General features: G+C 41.1%; 1 protein-coding gene across 5 annotated transcripts in view; it reads left to right on the top strand.

Moving 5' to 3' along the window:
• FCHSD2 (FCH and double SH3 domains 2) overlaps window positions 1-24,604 on the top strand; it is a 354,314-nt gene that overhangs the window by 271,881 nt on the left and 57,829 nt on the right. For all 5 annotated transcript variants that reach the window (XM_043992382.1, XM_043992381.1, XM_043992379.1 and 2 more), the window contains 2 exons: window positions 3,324-3,440; window positions 8,582-8,686. In XM_043992382.1, the coding sequence (XP_043848317.1) occupies window positions 3,324-3,440; window positions 8,582-8,686 (222 nt within the window). The remainder of the gene's footprint in view (window positions 1-3,323; window positions 3,441-8,581; window positions 8,687-24,604) is intronic.

Below are 24,604 nucleotides of genomic sequence, written 5' to 3'. Positions count from 1 at the left end.
AAAATGGCATGAAGCCAAGCTTGGATCCTTGGGCTATTTCATGCATAGAGACCTTTGAAGTTGCCATAGAATCATCAATGACCATTCTTTGAATTTGGCCATTCAACCAGTTTCAAAGCCACATTATTGTTTCATCATCTAAGCCACAACTCTTCATATTTTCCATAAGAACAGCATCATAGATTTTGTCAAATGTTTTGCTAAAATCTACATAAATTATATCTATGGCAGTCATTAAATCCACCAATCTAGTAACTCTCTCCAGAAAAATGAAATTAAGTTAGTTTTGCATGCCCTATTGTAGTGATGCCATTCCAACCCTTGGTGATCAACACTTCCTTTTCTAACACCTCTCTAACAACACTTTCTAGAATGTTGCCAAGAAGTCAGGTTTTCTCTGGTCCATAGTCTGCAGTCTCTGTTTGCTTCCTATTTTAAAGAATGTGAACATTTACCCTTCTCCGGTCTTCCATTATCTTTTCCATCCTACATGATCTTTCAGAAGTCACTGACAGTGTCTTAACAATCACATCTACCAGTTTTTTCATTACCAGAAGGGACTGAGCCAAGTGATGAGGTGATCAAGGGCAGGTCCATGCTCTCAGATAATAACCAATAATCAATAACTATTGGATATTGGCTCTCTAGGAACTGTTTGTGGCCTCCCCCAGGGCAAAGATCATTTTTATTGGAAAAAAATTACAGATGTGAAATAAGAGTGGAGACACTCTGTCTTCTCTCTGTTGTTTCAATATCCCATCTAACCCTTGCAAAAGTCCTGTACCTTCTGTGAATCTCCTTTCTCCCTAGTGTATCTTTAAAAACACAAAAGCAGCTCTCTTTTATTATCCTTAGCTTTCCTCACCAGCCTGAGCTCATGTGCAGCTTTCATACTCCTGATACTGTTTGTAGAGAGGATCATGCCACATTTTTGTATTCATCTTTCATTTTTTGTGCTTGCCTCCATGTTCTTTACGTCTTTTAAAAATCTAAGTTGAGGGCAGCTAGGTGGTGCAGTGGATAGAGCACCGGCCCTGGATTCAGGAGGACCTGAGTTCAAATGCGGCCTCAGACACTTAATACTTACTAGCTATGTGACCCTGGGCAAGTCACTTAACCCCAATTGCCTCAGCAAAAAACCAAAACAAAACAAAAATCTAAGTTGGCTAGTAAGTTCTCTGTGTGTCCATATTGGTCTCTTTAACCAGTTCCCCTTTTTATCTCTTCTTTGGAATTATTTATATTTGTGTTTTCTTAAGGGCTCTTGTGCTGATTTCCCCTATAGAAGTTCAGGCCATAGAGTTCTACCCTTTGAAATCTTCTTTCCCCAAATCTAGGGTATACATCAGGCTTAGCTCTCCTCACTTCTGTCCTGAATTCCATCACTACTGTGTCATGCTTCTTTGACAGCCTCATGATCCATTTCCTGAACTTAGCTGTTTCACTTTTCTGTCCATGTGGTATATAATATGCTCTGATGACTAGAGAACTTAGGTTTTTGTTTTTAATGATTTTCACCCAACACCTTCCTCATGCTTACTCCCTCTGGTTCCAAGATTTCCTCATATGAGTTTATTCTTCTGTATTGATGGATAATACTCCCCACATTTTCCTGTCTATTTCTTTTGAAGAAGAGAAACTCTTTCATACTATGCCTCTTCCCTCATTCCTCCCCAGGCTGACTTTTTCTACAGTGCCCCAGAAATCTCTCCATTCTGGAACCTCACTCCAGCTTAGAAATTCACACATTAGAAGTACCCTCCACCCCTGTGTTCTTTCCCTCTGACTGGATGGCTCTTTCCAGAGGGAGCCCAGGCCAGCTACATCACATTCCTCTTCAGGCTCAACTCCAGACTTTCTCTACCATGCCCCCATGTTGAATACCTTCATCTCTTTCCCACACTCCTCCCTCTCCCCACCCCCTCCCTTTTCTGCTTCATTTTTTTTGTATTGTTTTTTCCCATTAGATTGTAAGCTCCATGAGGGCAGAAACTTTCTTTTTTCTTATTTTTATCTCTAGGGGCAGCTAGGGGGCGCAGTGGATAGAGCACTGGCCCTAGATTCAGGAAGACCTGAGTTCAAATCCGGCCTCAGACACTTGACACTAGCTGTGTGACCCTGGACAAGTCACTTAACCCCAGTTGCCTCACCAAAAAAAAAAAAAAGTGTATCCCCAGTGCTTAGCACAATGCCTGGCACATGGTAGAGGCACTTAATAAATATTTATCATATTCTTTGTGTCAGAAAGAGAAGGTGGTCAGCAAGTTAAATGCTGCAGAGAAGTCAAGAAGGGTGAGGATTCAGAAGAGGCCAATAGATTTGACAATTAGGAGCTCATGGGGCACTTGGAAAGAGCAGTTTCAGTTGAATGGTGAGGGCAGAAGCCAGATTGCAGAGGGTTCAGAAGAGAATGAAGGAACTCCCATCCAGGGGGGGACTTGGGTATGGTAACACAGTGAATTCATGACAAAGTTGGGACACAAACCCAGTTTCAGGACATATGCCAGGGCTCCTGACCCCACATTCCATCACTCCCTTACTATCTCTTCTCCCTTTCATCACTACCCCCCCCCCAAAAAAAAGCCCAGAGTAAAACATGGTTGTGATTTAGTTGCAGGTTTGATTCCATTGCCCCATAAGTGAATGAGTATTGTGGGCACTTGGATAATCTCATTAAATAGTCCTTTTTTGAATTCATCAAATACTATAAATTCCTTTGCTTTTTAACCAAGGGGTTATGTCAGAATGTGACAGCAGTCATAAGCATGAGGATGATAATGATGATCACTGCTGCTGTCTCTGTAGTTCTTACGAGTTCTTTAGGTTGATTTTCCTCAAAACAGTGTCCCAAAGGAGGTAGTGACAGTATTATCATCCCCATTTTGCACACAAACAAAATGAGATTTATCAAGTTAAAATGGTTTGCCTTTAGCCCATCCTACCTATTGTGTCATCATCTTGAAACCAGGATTTGAACCCAGACCTGCTGATTCTAGCCTTAGTACGCTTTTCCATATATCAAAGCCTTTCAGCTTTGAAACAGTAAGATTTTCTTTGCTGAGTTTGTCTTGATTCAGGCCCAAGAGACATGGAAGAAATAACTTGAAATCAACAAATCAAACTAGAATGTAAGCTTTCCATGCCTGAATGGCAGAGAGACATCATCACTGAAGGCAATGGCCTGTCTCCTGTAGACTCATCCAGACGTTTTAGACTCGACTTTACTGTCAGGACTGACAGAGGAGAAGCCGTGTCATTAGTCATTCTAGGCTCCCTAGGCTATCACTGTGTTTCTTCTCCATGTTTTCTCTCTTATGTTTTAGAGCCGACAGTTGGAATCTGAAACAGGCACCACAGAAGAACACAGCTTAAACAAGGAGGCCCGGAAGTGGGCTACGAGAGTGGCTCGAGAACACAAAAACATCGTCCACAACCAGCGGGTAGGTTCTGGCAGGGTTCCGCGCGTCAACTTCCCTAGAACATTTTAATTTAGAGCCAGACAGATCTTGAAGTTTTCAAAGAAAGAAAAACTGGGAGAGAGAGTGAGTGAGGCAGTGTGCTGGTCCATGGCATTGGTTTCTGGCCATAAGAACCAAGAGTATGCAAAAGATCTCAAAGGCCTTTCTAGCAAGACTCAAAGAGGGAGCTGGGCTTAGTTAGCATCAGCTCATGCTGCTGGAAGAGACCTTAGAACACAGAAAACAGAATGTTAGAACTTGAAGAGCCACAGAACATACAATGTTAGAGCTGGGAAGGACTCAAGCACTGGGGGGGAGGGGGGGAGCTATGGATTTAGATCTAGAAGAGACCTTAAAACATCAAACACTAAAACTGGAAGGAACCTAAATAGGCATCTTACAAAGAAAGAAACTGAGGCAGGTCCAAAGAGACGCCTCTCTGGCCAGCCCTAATTCCTGGCTTTCTAGAGTGCCGGCAGAAGCCCTAGTGGCTAGCCTCCTCTTCCACTTCCCAGTGGTTCCCAGTCATGTAGTCTGACCTTGTGGGCCATAGTATACCAGTTCTGTCCATGGGGTGCTCTTGGCAAAGATACCGGATCGGTTTGTCGCTTTGTCATTGATTTTGTCGTTGGCTTGTCAGTCCCAGCGGATTACGGCAAACAGAGGCTAAGTGACTTGCTTGGGGTCACACAACTGGTAAGTGTTTGAGGCTGGATTTTAATTCAGGCCTTCCTGACTCCAGGCCCAGTGCTCTGTCTGCTGAGCCACCTAGCTGCCTGTTCCACTTATACCCCATTATTACTATTAATTACTATAAGGAATGGCATAGCAGAAAGTATCCAGAGACTCTCATGTGCATGTGGGAATTTAGTGGCAAATATAAGTTTCAAACAATTCTAGTCTCTTTGGCATACCCTTTAAAAACCATTGCCCTGAGGGCGGCTAGGTGGCGCAGTGGATAAAGCAACAGCCCTGGATTCATGAGTACATGAGTTCAAATCTGGCCTCAGACACTTTACACTAGCTGTGTGACCCTGGGCAAGTCACTTAACCGCCATTGCCCCACCAAAAAAAAAAAAAAAAGAACCATTGCCCTACTCAGAGCATCCTTCCCTTCCCATCTATCTGTTGCATCCATCTTGGAGCAACAAGCAGAGAGAGCATATGTTATGACAACTGAGAATTCCAAGGAGGGAGCCATCCCTCACCCCTCCCTGAATTTCTATTTCTTTTCAAGTTAGGGCAACAGGAGAACTCAAACTGGAGGGCACAAGGACAATCAGGTGTAATCATCAATCTAGGGAAGGCTGTGCCAGCAATCTCTGTGCTATGATAGAGCTGCTAAGCACTCCAATGAGCTGCTGTCCCCCAGCAGTGTTTGGGCCTGAGCTTAAAAGGTTGTCCTGTACCACGTTCAGCTAAAACCAAATGCTAGAGCCACTTTAGATCTATAAACAGAGAGAATACCCTGCTGGTGAATTGAAACCCTTATGTGTTAGAAATACAGACTTGTGGGGTTGTCTTATTTGTACCAAACAGTCACACTTTTTACCAGTTTTCATAGTTATCAGGGAAGCATAGCTGTGTCTTCCAAGGACAAAAGAAGGTTACAGTTGTCAGTTATCAGCTTACCCCTTAGCCTGGAAGCTTCTCAAAACCCATAGAGGTAACACGTCAATTCATCTGTCAGTCATAGAATAACCTTTAAAAGTCTGCTGCTGGCTTATTATCTCCCTTTGCCTGATAAAATTGGTTTGAGTGTGTTGAACAAAGGTGAACCTTTTTTGCCCAACTGGAATCATATCTTTAGAAACAGCCTCTTGGATCCTGTTTTAGTTTATGGAAAACTATGCCCTCAAGGTTGATCTCCAGGCTTGATTTGTTTTCTACACGTGGGTATTTTTCTCAGATGTTATACCAGCCCCAAGTAAGAATCTCAGCTTTTACCAGGATGATGTTGATGGTGATAATAATTCTTAAATCACACTTTACAAATTATTTTCATATGCATTCCTATGTGAGGTGCTTGGGTATAACTATCCCTGCTTTACCGATGAAGAAACTGAGGCTGAGGTTAAATAACTTGCCTGAGATTATACAGTGGGTACCTAGAAGAGACAACTGGAATCCAGGTCTCCTAACTTCAAGTCCAGGACTTTTTCCACTGCACCATGATGGTGCTAATATGGGACCTTAGCAGTGGAACGTGCAGAGACAGGGGGCCCAGCCTCTGGGCCCATATGCTGCTGTCCTTCCCACTTGGAATCTCACCAAAAAAGGGAATGAAGCTATTCATAGTATATGTTCCCTAAGGATCGCAGGGTTTTGGAAAATAAAAAGGAGTTCTTGGGGCAGCTAGGTGGCACAGTGGATAAAGCACCAGCCCTGGATTCCGGAGTACCTGAGTTCAAATCCAGCCTCAGATACTTGACACCTACTAGCTGTGTGACCCTGGACAAGTCACTTAACCCTCATTGCCCCGCAAAAACAAACAAACAAACAACAACAACAAAAACACACACACAAAAATTGAACTAATTTTTTTAAAAAGAGTTCAGAGAAAAAGATCTCAGTGACGAAAAGGCCCTTCTTGACATCTCGATCAACCCCCTTATATGAGATAAGGAAACTGAAGCCCCAGAAGGCCAAGCGATTTCCCCAAGGGCATCCGATTTGGGATCTGAAGGAGACCTGAATCACACAGTCCTAGAAGCTGAGTTGGGAGTTGCTGTACAGGACATCTAGTCTGACCCCTCTGCTGCCTCCGTAGGGATCCCTTCTATAGCATCCCCAGTAGAGGGCCATTCATCCTCTGCCTAAAGGCTCTATGAAAAGAAGATACACACTCTTCCCAAAGTAGCCCATTCCAGTCTGGAACCACTCTTATGTGTTGGGAATGTAAAGAATTAAGTGTTATTGGAGGTTTTCATGCCTCGGCGTGCACTGGCCTGGGGCTCTGCAAACCGCATGGTGCTCCACCTACTGGTTGTAGCCGTTGCCATGGCGCTGGCACCTCACGTCATCACCACTTGCACCTACACGGGCCTGGCAAAATTATAATGATTGGAAGCCTAGTGAGGGCAGCCATGTGACTGTCAGAGCGGCCATCCCATTGGCTGGGGCTGTGTGGGGTTTTTCTGGGATTGGGGAAGGAGAATTGGGCATTCTAGCTGGATGTTGGAAGGCGACAGGAGTTCTGCTGCGTATTCTCAGCTGATTCCTGGGCGGTGGTATCTTTTCAGGTTGTATAATTTCCCTTTCCCCATTTTATTTCCTTTCCCTTGATCTTACTGATCCTGTTTGTGGGTTTTTTTAAGTTCATTCTGTTCTGTTTTGAGGGAGGCTGCCAGTCTCCTTCCTTGCCCCAATATATTTTTTTTTTTTTAGTGAGGCAATTGGGGTCAAGTGACTTGCCCAGGGTCACACAGCTAGTAAGTGTTAAGTGTCTGAGGCCGGATTTGAACTCAGGTCCTTCTGAATCCAGGGCTGGTGCTCTATCCACTGCGCCACCTAGCTGCCCCTCCTTGCCCCAATATTGCAGTGAGCCGCTTAGCTAACACTCCCCAATTAAAAATTGGTCCTCACAGGAAGTTGTTCATTATATCAAGCTTATATCTGCTTTTGGGGCCAGGTAGAACAAGTCTATTGACAGTCTCTCCACATCCTAACCCTTTAGATAGCCTTCATTTCTCTTCTCTCTGTTACCAGGCACTCCCATTTCTTTCTACCACTCCTTCTGGCATGTTCTCTAGGACCTCTGCAGGCCTTCCTCTCTAGATATGCTCCAGCTTGCCAATGTCCTTCCTAAAATGTAGCACCCAGAGCTGAAAATACTGCTTATATGTTGTCTGTCTGGGCAGATATATAACTGGTCTGGCACCTCCTTCATTCTGGACTCTAGTTGCCTTTCCATGCAGCCTAAAAGGAAGTTACCTTTTTCCCCCACAACATCTCACATTTTAGACTCACACTGAGTTTGTTGATTGCCAAAGTACTCAACTTGCCTTTTCAAGTCTTTCTTAAATGAATCATCATCCAGTCATCTCTTTCATCCTGAACTCCTGCAATTGATTTTTTTGAACTCAAGTGTAGCTCTTTATATTTCTCCCTATTAATTTAGATCATTAGATCTTTTATAGTGTTAACTTTCCATAAAGTTTAAATCCTGTCTTTGACGCTAATTCACTTTGTGATCTTGGGCCTCTTGGTAACTCAGTTTCTTCATTTATAAGATTAGGGATAACATTTACATTATGTACTTCACTGTGCCGTTTCTGAGAGAAGCATTTTATAATTCTTAATAAACTATAAGAATGTAAGTTATGGGTCAGCTAGGTGGCACTGTGGATAAAGCCCTGGTCCTGGATTCAGGAGGACCTGAGTTCAAATCCAGCCTCAGACACTTGACACTTACTAGCTGTGTGACCCTGATCAAATCACTTAACCCTCATTGCCCAACAAAAAAAAGGAAAAAAAAAAAGAATGAAAGTTATAAGAAAGTAAAGATTCAGATATCTCTGGAAAAGGGAATGGCAAGACTTTTATTAATTTACACTAAAATGTTAATAACAATCATTCCCTGAGATTAGATTTCGATTGGGGGAGGGGGGTGGGAAGAAAGTACTACAGCCAAAGGGATACTGATTTTACGACAAGGGGCACAGGCCTACATAGAGGGAGAAGGGGGCAACAAGGGCACCAAACATAAACTTCACCTCCACTGTAATTTAAACTTAACACCCTCAAATGAACTGGCAGATGTTGCCTTCACCTCTGTCTTCAGTTTGTGTGTAGCCCTGGCTTTTGTTATCTGGACTGAAAAGACAGATCTCCTTGGCCCCAGAACTTAGAGCTGTGACAGGACAAGAGGCAAGGAGACCCAGTAGAAAGAAAAAAATTCCCTCCAGATTACTTGACCACACAACTGTTTGCATGTCTTTATAAAGGTATTCAGGTATTTCTGAAAGTATCTAATAGCCTGAGGCCCATTGTTTGACATATTAAATCCCGTTGGACATTAGCTTCTATATAATAATAGTAGGATTTGGCAGAATAAATATCTAATTCTGCTTTTTGGGGAATTTTTTTTCAGCCTAAAACAGATTTTTTTTTTCTTTCAACAGGCCCTGGAAGAGTTAGAATGTCATGGTGTTGCTGTATCAGAACAAAACCGAGTAGAACTGGAACAGAAGATAGATGAAGCCAGAGAAAGTATTCGTAAGGCCGAGGTGAGACACCATCTCTCCTGACCCATTCCCCAGAGGAGCTGGACATCAGCTCTCATTGTTTATTTGGATGGCTCAAAACCCCCAGCTCCCAATGTCCTCAGGAATTGAAGGCAATAGATAGATAGATAGATAGATAGATAGATAGATAGATAGATAGATAGATAGATAGATAGATAGACAGACAGACAGACACACAGAGGGAGAGAGAGACTTCTGTTCTAAAACATCCATCAGTAGATACTTACTGAGCACAAATTTTGTTTTAGGTGTGTGTATATTAGAGAGAGAAGGAAGATGAAGACAGGTGGAAGAGATGATGAATGGGTAAAAACAAGCATTAAAAATGTATATTCTTTGTCTTATATAAAAGTCCAAAGCAAAGGTGTATAAAAGAATAGTCTCTGACAGGAGTTCAATTCAGAATATTTCTAAACGCCCCAAGGCACAGTGTTTAGCTCTGGTAATACAAAGATGAAAAATGACATGTATGCAAATAGGAAAGCCAAGAAAGGGACTATTAGGAGGAAGAGGTTCAACAAATATTTATAAATCACTTTCACCTGCAAGGGAGGCTTCATGGAAGAGGTGGCATCTGAGTTATAACTAGAAAGAAGGGTAGGGACATGAAAGAGACAAACTTTGGAGGGTAGTTTGTTCTAGGTATGGTGGATAATATGATCATGATCATGGAGGATATAAAAGAAAGGGAAGTGGAAAGTAGTCTTCTTTGTCAGGAACAATGAATACATGAAGGGGTGTTATAAGAGATGAAACTTGGTAAGTATATTGGATACTAATTATTAAGGGCCTTGAATCAGGAGTTTAAATTTTATTGAGAAAGCAGTAGGGAAACATAGGATCATTATGGTATGCCAGAAAGACTAATTGGGCAAGAGTGTAAATAATGGACTGGGGAAGGAATATAATGGAAAGAGGGAAACTAGTTAAGAGATTATTACAATAGTCCATTCAAAAAGAGATTCAAACTATGCTACAAAGCAGTAATCATCAAAACAGTTCTGTACTGATTAAGAAAGAGATTGATCAGTGAGAAATATTAGGTCTATAATATGCAGAAACAAATGAGCACAGTAGTTTGGCAAACCCAAAGATCCCAGCTTTGGGGCAAAAACTCACTACTTGGCAAAAACTGGGAGGAAAACTGGAAAATAGAAACTAGGTATACACCAACAACTCACACCATATACCGAGGCAATCTTTAAATGGGTACATGACCTAGACACAAAGGGTGACTTGTCACATCTATGGAAAGTTTTTGCACAAAACAGTATAGCTAAAATTAGAAAAGAAGCTGGCAAGAGCGGGGCGGGGAGGGGGACTCTTTGCAGGAAGTTTCTGATAACAGTATCATTTATAAGATATATAGGGAACTGATTCAAATTTTTATAATATGAGCTATTCCCCAAATGATAAAGTCAAAAGATATAAAGTGGCAGTTTTTAGAGAAAGAAAGGCAAGTTTTCAGTAGCCATGTGAAAAAAAAATACTCTAGATAACTAAATACTAATACTAATATACTTGAGATAACTAAAATATTCTAGAGAACTTTAAATTAAAACAATGATGAAGTTCCATCTCACACCTCAGAGATTGGCAAAGTTAACAATAACGGGAAATGACAAATGATGAAAGGAATGAACAGCCATTTGTCTCCCAGATTTACGTCCATAAAATCAGGAAATGTTGAGCCTGAACAAATATCTTAAAGCTCATCTAGGCCAAGATCTTTGCATTACTCAGCTCATAACCATGTATTATGTTATGATATTTCGTATACTTACTTCTTTCACTGTCAGACACAATGGAAGCTTTTTTTTTTTTTTAAGCTGTGAGATGGGTTCATTGGATTCTGCCTCCACAAACTCTCACATTTGTTTCTGTCTCTCCAGCCCCTTATCCCTTTTCCCCTGAAGTAACAGGCTTCTAACTGGAATCCCTGATAGTTCATTCCTCGAGGCCCAGCTGCCAAAGCTATCTCCCTAATGTACAGAGCTGTCGATTCTCTGCTCAAAAATGGTGTCACTCTTCCACTTCCTGTAGTGGAACACGGCCTCTTTACCTATCCTGTCTCTCGGGACCTTCCACCATCTGCTTCCGACTTCCCTGCTGAGTCTTGTCTGGGCATTCTCCTTTAGACTGGCGCACTCGCTGGTGCCCAGACTCACGCTGCCTGCTGCCACCTCCAGTATCCCGCCGTGGAGCAAGGGCACTCCTTCTGCATCGTGCATTCAAGCTCTCCTGATCCTTCCGAGGCCACCTCCTCAGTGAAGCCCTCATTCAGGAGCTTTCCCTCTGCACATCCCAGAGCACTTTGGTCTGAATCTCTCCTCCCCCCATATCTCACTCAGGTGGGCGTCCTTCTTATGTTTGTACTGGAAGGCAAAAACCATGTTTTTAGCTTTTGTCCCCAGCACCAAGCACAAGGCTGTACAGAGACCTGGAGCTGGGAGGGGCCTTAAAAGTCTGTTCATCTAACCCCTGCATTGTCACACAGTTGGAACTCAGATCCACTGACTCCAAAGTCAGCCCTCTCCTCAGCACCACAGTGTTTTCATAGAAGGCATTTTTTATGTGTTTGTTGAATTTGTTGAAGAAATCTGTTCTAATCAAATGTAAAGTATTTTGCAGGCCTTAAAGTGCTACAGCTATGGATATATAGGTGCGTGTGTATGTGTGTACGTGTGTAACACACACATACACAAATGCTAATCACAGAAGAATGGCACTATAAATCACTGGCTATGACTTCAGCTTTTCCAAAGAACAAGTACAACATCATGATTAAACCTTGTGACTAGTTGCTCATGAGCAGCCCAAATACTGGGTCCAGCCATTGTGCTATTTACAGTTGTCACAAGAGTATTTACACTTGATTAGATGGGATTCAAGTACATTGTGGCCCTGTTTGGATCACCTGAGCAGAGCCTGCTGTTGCTGAAATTATTTTTTAATTCTAAATTATACTTTCTCCTGATGTTTATGTTTCTTTTTAATTACATTTCCCAGTCATGCATACTCTTTGCCAAGGAAGAGTGGTGTAGCAGGAAGTTGCTGAACTTGATCACAAGATCCCTGGATTCAGATCACATCTCTTAGGGCTTCCGTTTCCTCATCTGTGAAGCAGAAGCCATGACCTTTGGCCTGCTTCCCCCACCAAATTGGTGTGAGGACCCAAGAAGAGAATACATGAGAGGTTTTAACTTCTAATAGCTTAAAAGCACACACTGGGGGGTGGCTAGGTGGCGCAGTGGATAGAGCACTGGCCCTGGAGTCAGGAGTACCTGAGTTCAAATCCGACCTCAGAACATTGACACTTACTAGCTGTGTGACCCTGGGCAAGTCACTTAACCCCAATTGCCTCACCAAAAAAAAAAAAAAAGCATACACTTGACTCTTGGGACACCTTGTCTTATACCAAGAGAACCTCGTTCTTTAGCACTTTAGAATTTGCAAAGCCCTTTCCTGACAATAACCATTCTGCAACCAAGGAATGCAGTTGTTACTATATACCCCCGTTGTTACCATAACCCATTTTGTAGATGAGCAAATTGAGGCTCAGGCTGTTAACTTGCCAAAGGACACAGCACCATTAAGTGGGTGCTCTAGGGGCAGCTAGGTGGCGCAGTGGATAGAGCACCGGCCCTGGAGTCACGAGTACCTGAGTTCAAATCCGGCCTCAGACACTTAACACTTACTAGCTGTGTGACCCTGGGTAAGTCACTTAACCCCAATTGCCTCAGTTAAAAAAAAAAAAGTAGGTGCTCTAAAACTCAAACTCAGGTCTTCTGATTTCTTTGTCTCTCTTTTTTGGTGTGTAAAACCAAAGGAAAGTACAAAAAGAAACATCTGTTAGCAAGTGAGCAGAGGTTAACATTTTCATTTTAATTTATTCAGTGTATTAATTTTTTATTATTCACTTAACTATAAAAATCAGTCATAGGAGAATAAAGAATAACTACTGAATATAGTGCTTTTGTGCAGCTAGGTGGTGCAGTGGGTAGAGCACTGGATCTAGACTCTAGAAGACCTGAGTTCAAATCCTACCTCAGATACTTAATAGCTCCATGACCTTGGGCAAGTCACTTAACCCTGCTGGCCTCCATTTTCTTGTCTACAAAATGAGCCTGAGAAGGAAATGGAAATCCATTCCAATATTTCTGCCAAGAATGCCCAAAAAGGTATCATAACGGGTCAGACACAATTGAAAAATGACTAAACAATAGCTTAGTACTTCAAAGTTTGGAAAGGATATTATTCACAACAATTTTTTGAGTGGTATAAAGTTCATCAATCCTATTTGTTAGCTGGAAAACAGAGACTCTTAGAAGTGGAGGGAATTGTCCACAGTCCCAGAGATAAGTCAGAGCTGGGCTAGGAGTCCACATATCCTGCCTTCAGTGCCAGGGCTCTTGACACTATACTCTGCTTACCATGAGGTAAGGAGCTATGTTCTTCTACTGCCTCAGCCTTAAAGATTCCTGTGCATACATCCAGATGGCTCCATTACCCACTCTTTTCAATGTGACCTCTGGTGCCCAGTTGTGTCTAGTTTTAATCATGTATGACTTGGGCTCCAAAATCTCACTGCTGTGTTTATAAACAAAGTGGAATCAAACTGGGACCCAAAGTACTTCAAATTATCCTTAGCAGCCATGTCTCCCTGCAGAATCTTGACAGCTTAGAGGGCTCCCTTTCTCTAAATCGTGTCCTAAAATCCCAAGACTCTTGATTCTTGAATATATGAGTTTGTCCAAATGTTTTACCTCTCAGGCCCAAGGGGTTAAAAAACACCTGGGTACAAGACATTATGTCCCTTTCCACATAACCCTCTGAGGTGATCAAAAGGAGATTTTATTTCCATATAAGCAAAGATTTTACTAAAGTCTAAAAGGAATGATGACTATTTGCAATTTGGGGGTTTTATCAATTAAGTGGCACTCTTAAAGATTCAAAATAAGTCTTCCTTGTCTTTGTATAATTAAATTAATGAGATTAAACTGAAGCTATACCCTGTCAATTTTAACCTTGCCACTTGTATCACCTATATGCTTTCCAAACAAATAAACACTACAGGGGGCAGCTAGGTGGCACAGTGGTTAGAGCATTGGCCCTGGATTCAGAAGGACCTGAGTTCAAATGCGACCTCAGACACTTGACACTTACTTGCTGTGTGACCCTAGGCAAGTCACTTAACCCTCATTGCCCTGCAAAAAAATAAAAAATTTTAAAAAGAAATTTTTAAAAATATCTTTAAAAAAAAAACACAAATAAACTCTATAGCTATTGGCTGTTCAATTAACCATTAATTCAGTGCCCACTATATGCAGTGTACTGTGCTAAATATAGAATGATGTATTTAAAGCACTGGTCTGAGAATAGAACATTATTAAGTAAGGATTTATTGCATTCTTAGTTATGAACCAAAAGTGGAGAACGTACTTTCCTTCTTTCTTTCTTTCTTTCTTTCTTTCTTTCTTTCTTTCTTTCTTTCTTTCTTTCTTTCTTTCTTTCTTTATCCACTGCACCACCTAGCTGCCCCCAAAAATGTACTTTCTTTTCTGGTTTTAAAGTAATAACAGTATAAATATGTGGTACTTCATGATTACAGAGCATTTTTATACATATTTCATTTGATTGTCACAACAGCCTGGTTTAGTAGATACTACAAACATATAATCCTCATTTTACAGGTGAGAAGACTGACAGAGAGAGAGAGTGTGAGAGTGAGCGAGCAGGGACTAGCCCATCCTCAGACAACTGCATCAGTGGTTGTATTAGCACTCGAACCCAGGGCTTTTGATTCTAAGTCTAGGGCTCTCTCCATTCCACCATGCTGCCTCCAAAGACCCTGTATCATTGGCTTTAACAAGGACATTAATCCTAGACCCTGAACTTTAAAGCCAGATGCTCTACTACTTAGACAATCCCGGCACCATGTCTTACCCATCCAATGAGCCAAAAATCCTGACTGATTATCCAGACAAGATGGTGAAAGACTAATCTAAGGAAATGAAAGAGCCTTTTCTTTATCTTTGTTCCACTGGCCTGTACATGATATCATAGTGAAACATCTCACCCTATTGCTTCACAGCAATAGAGCAGCTAGGTAATGCAGTGGATAGAACACTGGGCCTGGAGTCAGGAAGACTCATCTTCTTGAGTTCAAATCCAGCCTCAGGTGGATAGAGCACCGGCCCTGGAGTCAGGAGGACCTGAGTTCAAATCCAGCCTCAGACACTTAACACTTACTAGCTGTGTGACCCTGGGCAAGTCACTTAATCCCAATTGCCTCACCAAAAAAAAACAAAAAAACAAATCCAGCCTCAGACACTTAGTATCTGTTGATCCTGGGGAAGTTACTTAACCCTGTTTGCCTCTGTTTTCTCATGTGTAAAATGAGCTGGAGAAGGAAATGGTAAACCATTCCTGTATGTTTTCCAAGAAAACCCCAACTGAGGTCACAGAGAGTCAGACACGACTGAAATGACTCAACATAGTTGAGGGTCCTTCAGCACTGCATGAGAATGAAAAGTAATGAACAAGAATCACTTGATTTCACAAAAAGAAATGGAGAAAATGTGGAAAATTAAATAGCAACAGAGATAACTTTTAAATAGACAAAATGACAAAGGACTAAGATGAAATGATGTTTTTTCCCTATAAAAATTAGGAAGCACTTCCCTCAAAATATCCCTATAAAGTAGTAGTATAGCTGTCACTCACACATACTGGGATATATGGGATCCAGGTCTCAAACCCATGTCTTAGAATCCCGAGTCCAGTGTTCTTTCTGTCACACAAGAATATCTCCCTACAAATAACACATAGTAAGAAGAGTAACTAACTCACATTCTTACATTGCTTTAAGGTTTACAAAGTGTTCTTTCCAGAACCTTGTGAGAGTAAGATAGTGTAAGGCTAACGATCACCATTTTATAATTGAGGAAATCAAGAAACCGAGGAGCCTAGTAAAGATTTAACCCTTGGTCACTCAGATGGGTCACATCAGAGCTATGTGCTACCTGAACACAGGGCTTCTGACTTTTTTGTTTGTTTGGTTTTTTGGGCGAGGCAATTGGGGTTAAGTGACTTGCCCAGGGTCACACAGCTAGTAAGTGTCAAGTGTCTGAGGTCAGATTTGAACTCAGGTCTTCCTGAATCCAGGGCCAGGGCACCACCTAGCTACCCCTGGGCTTCTGACTTTTAAGTCCAGAACTCCCCTTGCTATCTCACAGTGCTATAGAATTTGATTATTTGGTATTTTTGAACATTAAGCTTAGAGTGGCGGATACTGTCACATGCCAATAAATTAATTCTGATAGAGAATGCATCTGCCACTACCTCCCTGAAGGACCCTCAATGAGCACTTCCCCCTCTTTGAGCCTCAGTTTCCCCCTCTGAAAAATGAAATTTGGATTTACTTAATCCAGCTCTAAATATCCATTTTTCTTTGAATTAACCCCAAATTAAATTGTAAGCTTTTTCGGAAATGAGTTCTTGAAACGAGCCTGTCCTGAAACCTGCTGATTTTTACATGGTTTAAGGGCTCCATTTGATATAAAAGCCAATGAAGTGACCTGGCACATCCAAGTCATTTGTTTATTCACAAAGGACTTGCTTTAATAAAGGGTGGTGTGTTTTTTTAAGCTACTTTACTTAACCCTGCAATGGATAATGACGGTCTGGATTGCCATCCCCTTAACTGAGGGTTCTGCTGGGCTGATTTTCAAAGTCACTGGCATATCCCCAAAACACATTTGTAAACACTAGAAAAGTCTCTTTTTAACCAATCATTAAAATGGAATATGGGCAGTTGGTGCTTGAGAAGGAAAACAGCCTTCTGGAGGACCAGGTTTTGTTTTCAAAAACTCCACTTGTCATGGACTTGACAATATTCCAACATGAAGAACAATTAGTATTAATATAATGAGGACCAAAATAAAGGTAAAAACAAGTGGGCTTTCTGGGAAGTCACCTCTCTGAGCTGGTCTTTTCTTATGTAAAATCGTGATTATCATACTTTCCCTTCCTATCTCACATAGCTGTAGTGAGAAGAATACTTTGCCAACATTAAAATGCTATAGAAATGCAACTTGTTTTTTTTTTTCAAGAATTTGTTATTTTATCTATATTGATATGGCTTCCTACATGGAATTTTCACTATTTTACATAAGAAAAAAACTGTCTCAGAGAGGTGACTTCCCAGAAAACTCATTTGGATCTTTCTTTTATACTAGTATGTGAAAACCATGTGTGACAATTGAGGCTCCTCATGAGAAAAATCTCAGGGAGGTGAGATCATGGAGCGTGTTGAATGAGACTTTGTTGTGCAGTTTTTTCTCTGCTTTAGAAAATTATAACGTATCTAATTTTCTAACATTAATCTTTTTTGTTTTTATTGTTTATGTCAGAGAAAAAAAAATCCACTTAGGAATACTGATCACTTTCAACAGCTGCTGAGACCACTAATTTCTTAAAGTAGGGCAATGGTTACTTTCCTAAATGTGATGAAAAGCAATGATGGTACAGGGGTAAGAGTACTGGGAGATCTGGCTTCTAGTCTTGGTTTTGCTGCTGACTCCCTATGCAACCCTTGGGCAAGGTATTTCGGGTTCATCACATTGGCATTATTCTCCTTTGCCAAGTGTATTTATTCATTGCCAAATCTTGCTCCTTCTACCTCCAACATATCTTTTACACCCTTCCCTTTCTCTCCACTCACACACCTATCACCTTAGATGAGGTCCCTCTCACCTAGATTAACCTTCTAATTGGTCTCCCTGCCTCAAGTCTCTCCTCCACTCCATCCTCCAAACTACCACTAAAGTGATTTTTTTTTTTAGTGAGGCAGTTGGGGTTAAGTGACTTGCCCAGGGTCACACAGCTAGTAAGTGTTAAGTGTCTGAGGTCAGATTTGAACTCAGGTCCTCCTGACTCCAGGGCCGGTGCTCTATCTACTGCGCCACCTCGCTACCCCAAAGTGATTTTTCTTAAGAGCAGATCTGACCATATCAAATTAGTTCAATATTCAGTAAACTCTCAATGACTCCCTAATATCTCTAGAATCAAATATAAACTCCTTTGTTTAGCTTTTACACCTAACCTGCTCCCAGACTATCTCTCCAGGCTCATTGGTTAACACACTTCCTTCCACATTCTTTGATCCAGCCAAGCTGTTTTCTCTGTTCCTCACACACAGTATTCCACTACCCATCTCCATGCCTTTCCAAAGGCTGTCCCCCTGTGCTTCATCTGCCTTCCTTCCTCACCTCTGCTTCCCAGAATCCCATTCTTCCTTGGAGGTTCTCTTCTCAAATGCTACCTCCTCTACAAAGCTTTTCTTGATCCTCTCAACTGCTAATTCCCTTCCTCTCAAAACAGATTTAACTACTTTGTATTTGTTATCTTTCATAATTCATCCTGCATATACTTGTATAGAGTTTAATTTCTTGGAATAAGAATTGATTTCTCCCATTTATCTCTCCAGCACCTAGCACAGTAGCTGATATGTGGTAAGGAATTAATAAATGCTTTTTGATGATTGATCCCCTCCTCTCTCAACTCAGTTTCCATATCTGTAAAATGAGAAGGTTGATCTAGAAAACTATTTGTAATTATGCAAAAAAGTCACTAAACTCTTCATACTCTATATGAATCACTGTTGGGTTTAAACCCCAAGAATGTCAAAGACAGAAAGAAAGTTTCCTTGTGTATCAGAATATTCATAGTAATATTTTTGTGGTAGCAAAAAACTGGGGGGAAAGTAGGGTGCCAGTTGCTTAGAGGAATGGCCAAGCAAATTGTAATATGAATATAGTGAGTTGTTATTATTGAACGATAAGAAATGGTGACTGTGAAGCATTCAGAAAAACATTGCAAGATTTGTATGAACTGATGCAGGGTAAAGAAAGCAGAACCAGAAAACAGTTTACAATTATATAAATAATAACTAAGGGTGGTTGAACCCACATTAAAATGATGTTAGTGAAAACCACAGTAAAAGTTAAATGAATTCATATTAATTGAATGAACAATCTTTGTCCCAGGAGACTGATAATGAGATAGTGGCCTCCACATTGGCTGAGGACTGGGGTTCACTTGGCCTCAGTGCTATCTCTACCACTGTCCAACCCAGAACTTTGATTTTTCCATAGGAGAAACTCCTATCATCTGGGATCTTAGGGCAGAGCATGACTGTATCTATCAGAATATACATCCCTGGCATTACTTTTATTGTATCAGCCTGTTCCAGAAATGTAGCAATAAAAATATTGATGTTGCCTATTGCTGTCCAGAAAATCCCTAAGCTCTTCTTTTGCATTGAGAGCCTTCAATGTGGAACTGGCTCAGACTAGTTCAAGATTAAATATCTCAGAAAATAATTAGTCTGAATACAAAAAGAGTTTTGAAGAAGTCTGTGGAAAATAAGTAAGCTCACAAATCACCCCATCAGACAGTGGCCTTTGAACTATGTGAGGCTGTCCAGAGATATAACCTAACTAAAAGATAGCTTATAAAAGTCACCGATGAATGAAAAAAAAATGGGTAACATTAGATCAAATCATCCAGAAGCTAGAAATATCAGCTGAAAAAAATACTGTTCTCATCTTAACACTAGGCATAAAAGACCTTCATATATACCACAGTATGCAACACACAGGCCTGTCCCCTGCTTGAGAGTACCTCCTTAGCACAGTAGTATGGTATATGTAGCATGGCATTTCACAAGTGAATTTTATACATAAGGATGGATGTAAATGTGAAAGATGTAATTTATAACATTGTTAGCCAGGGAGTTTTCATCTAAAATATGCCAAAATCTTCAAGAAAATTATTCTGCAGAATAATTTCCTGCACTTCTCTAGATGCATTTCTTTAGAGCAGTATTTAAAGAAAATTCAGAATGAATTGTGAGATATTCCATGTGAGAGTATTGCAGAAGAATACATCCCTAGCTCTGAATGTGTATGGTCAGCCTTGAAAAATGACATTAAAATAATCTTATGGTAAGAAAAACAACAGTTGATCAAACATCTTTTTTTCTTTTTGTGAGAGAGCGAGAGAGAGAGAGAAAGAGAGAGAAGGGACTACTGGAATAAAATGTTCCACAGGCTGTTAGTCTTGGGCCTTTTAGTGGTCAGTTTTGCTTATCTTCTCCATTATAAGAAAGAGATGGCTTATGGAGGACACAATGTTAAGAAATAACATGTTAAAAAACAAAACAAAATGAATCAATAAAACTAGATTAATTTTAAAGGGTTGGACTGGATGATCCCTTCCTACTCCAAATCCCATGAACTGAAAGATTGTAACTCTGTCCTCCGTTGTCCCAAAAGTGCAGGGGATGCCAGCCTTTTTTCATTATGTTCCTGTAGCACCTTCAAGTTTGTGAAGCATTTTCCTCATAACCATCATGTGAGGTTATTTATTATAGTGAAATTCCCCATAGGCTAGATTTAAGGGAAAATGTAAGGATTCTGAATTATGAACAAAATGGAATAGGTTCTCAAGGAATATTTTAAAATACTCTGACCTTGGAAAAATAAAATGACCTTTTTCTCAATTAGTCAACATAATTTAAGTACCTACTATGTGCCAATACTATGCTAGATGCTAGATGATAAATACAATAAATAAAATAATCCCTACTTACCAGGAGTATATTGTCTAAGGAGGAGACAGTAAGGACATAAATAAGCATGTATAAGATGTCTGTAAAGAGAATACAAATAAATCCAAAGTCATTTGAGAGGGAGGGTACTCACAGTTGAGGAAGTTGGGAAAGGTTTCACGTAGAGGGTGGTCTTTGAGCAGGGTCTTGAAGGAAGAGAAGGCTTCTGTGAGGTGCAGCCCTGGAAGGACAGTGAGTGCACATGGGCAGAGGTGGAAGGAGTACTCTGTGGGGAGCAGAAAGAAGCCACATTGGCTGGATGGCAAAGTGTTGGCAGAGGAGTAGTGCATAGTTAATTACTCTGGAAAGAGAGGCAAAAGCAAGGTTGTAGAGGACATTGAAAAGCCAAACAGAATAGCTTATATTTGATCAATCCTTGAGACAATAGGGAGCCACTGGATCTTACTGAATACAGGAGCAATATGGTCAGATCTGTTGTTGTTTTTTCTCATCATTTATTTATTTAGAATTTTATATTTCCCCAATTACATGTAAAAACAATTTTAACGTCCATTTTTAAAACTTTGTGCTCCAAATTTTCTTCCTCCCTCCCCCCCTTAAAAACACAAGCAATTCAGTATAAGTTATAAATATGTAGTTATGAAAAACATTTGCATATTAGTCAGGTTTTAAAAGAAAACAGAAAAAACCCTCAAGAAAAATAAACTAAAAAAAAATATGCTTCAATCTGTATTCAGACACCATAAGTTCTTTCTCTAGAGATGGATCCCATTTTTCATCATAAGTCCTTCAGAGTTGTCTTGGATCATTGTATTGCTGAGAATGGTTAAGTCATTCATAGCTGACCATTTTACAATATTGCTGTTACTTTGTATTCAGGACATTTCACTCTGCATCAGCTCATGTAAGTCTTTACAGTTTTTTCTGAGAGCATCCTGCTGAGGGCAGATCTGTTCTTTTTGTTTTGTTTTGTTTTGGATTTTGGGGTTTTTTTATTTTTTGTTTTCTTGGTTTTTTGCAGTGCAATGAGGGTTAAGTGATTTGCTCAAGGTCACACACCTAGTAAGTGTCAAGTGTCTAAGGCCAGATTTGAGCTCAGGTCCTCCTGAATCCAGGGCTGGTGCTTTATCCACTGCACCACCTAGCTGCCCCCAGTTCTGTTCTTAAGGAAAATCACTTTGGCAGCAGTGGAGGCCTGGAGGAGTGAACTGAAATGGAGAAAAACTTGAAGCAGGGAGACCAAATAGGAATCCATCACAATAATCCAAGCAAGAGGTAAAGAGGACTTACTTAAGATGGTAATAATGTGAGTAGCAAGAAGGGATCCAAAGAAAGAGGAGATGTTTTAGAAGTGGAAGCAAAAAGATTTGGCAACTGATTGCATATTGGTGGTAAGGAAGAATGAGGAGCTAAGAATAACACCAAGGTTAGGAACCTGAGAGACTGGAAGGATGGTGATATCTTCAGTTAAAACAGGAAGTTTGGAAGAGCAAAAGGTTTGGGGATTTTTTTTAGGGGTGGGGTGGTAATAAGTTTTGGTTTAGATATGATGAGTTTAATATATCTTAAGGACATTCAGTTTAAAAGACCAGATAGTAGGGGACAGCCAGGTGGCACAGTGGATAAAGCACCGGCCCTGGATTCAGGAGGACCTGAGTTCAAATGTGGCCTCAGACACTTGACACGTACTAGCTGCGTGACTCTGAGCAAGTCACTTAACCCCCATTGCTCCACAAAAACAAAAACAAAAAACAAAACAACAACAACAATAACAAAAGACCAGATAGTTGATTGCAGGATTGAAGTTGGAGGGAAAAACTGAGGCTAAGTGTATATAGAAAAAGAAGAGTAGGGCAGCTAGGTGGCTCAGTGGATAAAGTGCCAGCCCTGATTTCAGGAGGACCTGAGTTCAAATCCAACCTCAGACACTTAACACTTACTAGCTGTGTGACCCTGGGCAAGTCACTTAATCCTCACTGCCCCACCAAAAAAAAAAAAAAGAAAGAAAGAGAAGAGTAAGGAGCTTGGACAGAGCCCTGAGGAATACCTACAGTCAGAAGGTAGGACATGAATGATGAATTGAGAGGGAGAGGTAAACAACTAGAAGAAAAATGAAGCCCAAAAAGAAGAGTGTATACAGGAAGATATGGTTGTTTAAAGGGTCAATTTCAGCAGATAAATTAAGATGGATGAGGACTGAGAAAAAAGACTGTCAGATGGGTCAATTAAGAGATCATTAGGGGGCAGCTAGGTGGTGTAGTGGATAAAGCACAGGATCTGGATTCAGGAAGACCTGAGTTCAAATGCGACCTCAGACACTTGACACTAGCTGTATGACCCTAGGCAAGTCACTTAACCCTCATTGCCCTACCAAAATAAATAAATAAGAGATCATTGGTAGCTTTGGGGGAAGCTGTGTCAGTTAGTTGAATGAAGTCACAAGCCCGACTGTAACGCTGAGTGAATGAGAAAAGAAGAAACAGACAAGGAATATGGATGGCTTTTTTTCTAGGCATTTGGCTTGAGAAAAGGAAAAATAGGACAGTAGTTTAAAAGTCAAATCTAATGGAGACTGGATAGGGAAGATTTTTATGCTTTTGAATGTGATAAGCAAGGAACCAGTAGATAGATAGAGACTGGAAGTTAGGCAATGAAAGAGAGGACAGAGGTTGTGATCTTCTGAAAAAGACAGAAGAGGATGGCAGGCACATGAAAAGAAAAAGAACCATCTCACTGTTAGAGAGTGAAAGAATGTGAGAGAGAATGAGAGGTGATGGTAAGGGGTTTTTTAGGTCAAGAGAAGGGGAGAAGAAAGAACTCTCATCCAAAGAGTTAAGGTCCTCAACTGAGGAAGGTGAGCTGAGAGGTATCGAAGGCTTGGGAGAAGAGAAGGGTTAGCAAAGCTTTTGTGGGGACTGAAATAGGAAATCAATTTGGGAGGAGTAAAAGAATCTCCTTGCTCTAATGAAGCTAAAGAATGCCTAATCAGCACAGTTGTGTGACTTTTTCTAGTTCTCTTCAGGACCCTGTAAGCAGTGGGGGGGGGGGGGGGGGGGGGGGGGAGATTGTTGGAAGACATCAAGAATAAAAGTCTGAGGTGGCTAGGTGTCGGAGTGGATAAAGCACCGGCCCTGGATTCAGGAGTACCTGAGTTCAAATCTGGCCTCAGACTCTTGACACTTACTAGCTGTGTGACCCTGGGCAAGTCACTTAACCCCCATTGCCCCGCAAAAAACAAAACAAAACAAAAAGAACAAAAGGCTACAGGACAAGGAGGCAAGGGATTGGAGGTACCCAGATAGTTACCCCCTTTCTATACATACATTCTTTTCAAGGTGTTAGTCACCACTCGTAGTTTGGCAAAGTGCCTTTCACAGCGACACTTATTACAGCTTCTCTTTCTAAAGTGCATTAGGGTTTACAGATGTTTTCCTCATGACCCTGCAAGTTAGGGAATATCAACATTATTTTCTTCACTTCATAAATAAGCCAACAGGATCGGAGAAGCAGTCTGGCTAAAGACCCTTTGCTAATAAGTGGCCAAAGCCAGGGTTCAAACCCTCAGCTAGGTTGTTTGCTTCCAGAAAATGACATTTTCAATGCATAACATTCTTAGGTTCAAGGGTACACCACTTACCCAAAAGTCATAGATTTAGAGGTTGTTGGGTCCAGCCTGAATCTCTGGTCAGAATGACAGTCCTCTGTTGTTGTCATTCAGCCATTCAATCGTGTCCAACTCTTCATGACCCAGTGAACCATACCACCCATGGAGTTTTCTTAGCAAAGATACTGGAGTACTTTACCATTTCCTTCTCCAGTGATTTAAGGTAAATAGAGGTTAAGTGACTTGTCCAGGGTCACATATCTAGTAAGTGTCTGAGGCTGGATTTGAACTCAGCTCTTCCTGACTAGCTGCCTCCTATTACTATGGGGCTGTCCTCCATTACTATCTACTTATTAGACATTTCTACTGGATGTTTTGCTGGCATCTCCAACTCAGCATGTCATAAGATAGAACTTATTACCTTCCCTACAAAACCTGTTGCTCCCACCCCCTGCCCAAGCTTCCCCAGTTTCACTAAGTGTACTACTCTCCTCCCAATCCCCCAGCATCACAACTTCAATGGGACTTTTTACCCTTCTCTCTCTCTTCCCTCTCCTCCTCCCCTCCCTCTCCATATTCAGACAATTGCCAAGGCCTCTCAGCTAGACTTCCACAGCATCTTTTGTGCCCAACTCTTCTCCATGGCCACACCTAGAACCTA

Source organism: Dromiciops gliroides, chromosome 3 (assembly GCF_019393635.1).
Source record: "Dromiciops gliroides isolate mDroGli1 chromosome 3, mDroGli1.pri, whole genome shotgun sequence".
Taxonomy (NCBI): domain Eukaryota; kingdom Metazoa; phylum Chordata; class Mammalia; order Microbiotheria; family Microbiotheriidae; genus Dromiciops; species Dromiciops gliroides.
Note: the sequence above shows the minus strand (reverse complement) of the source record. Positions and strands in the feature narration are given on the sequence as shown.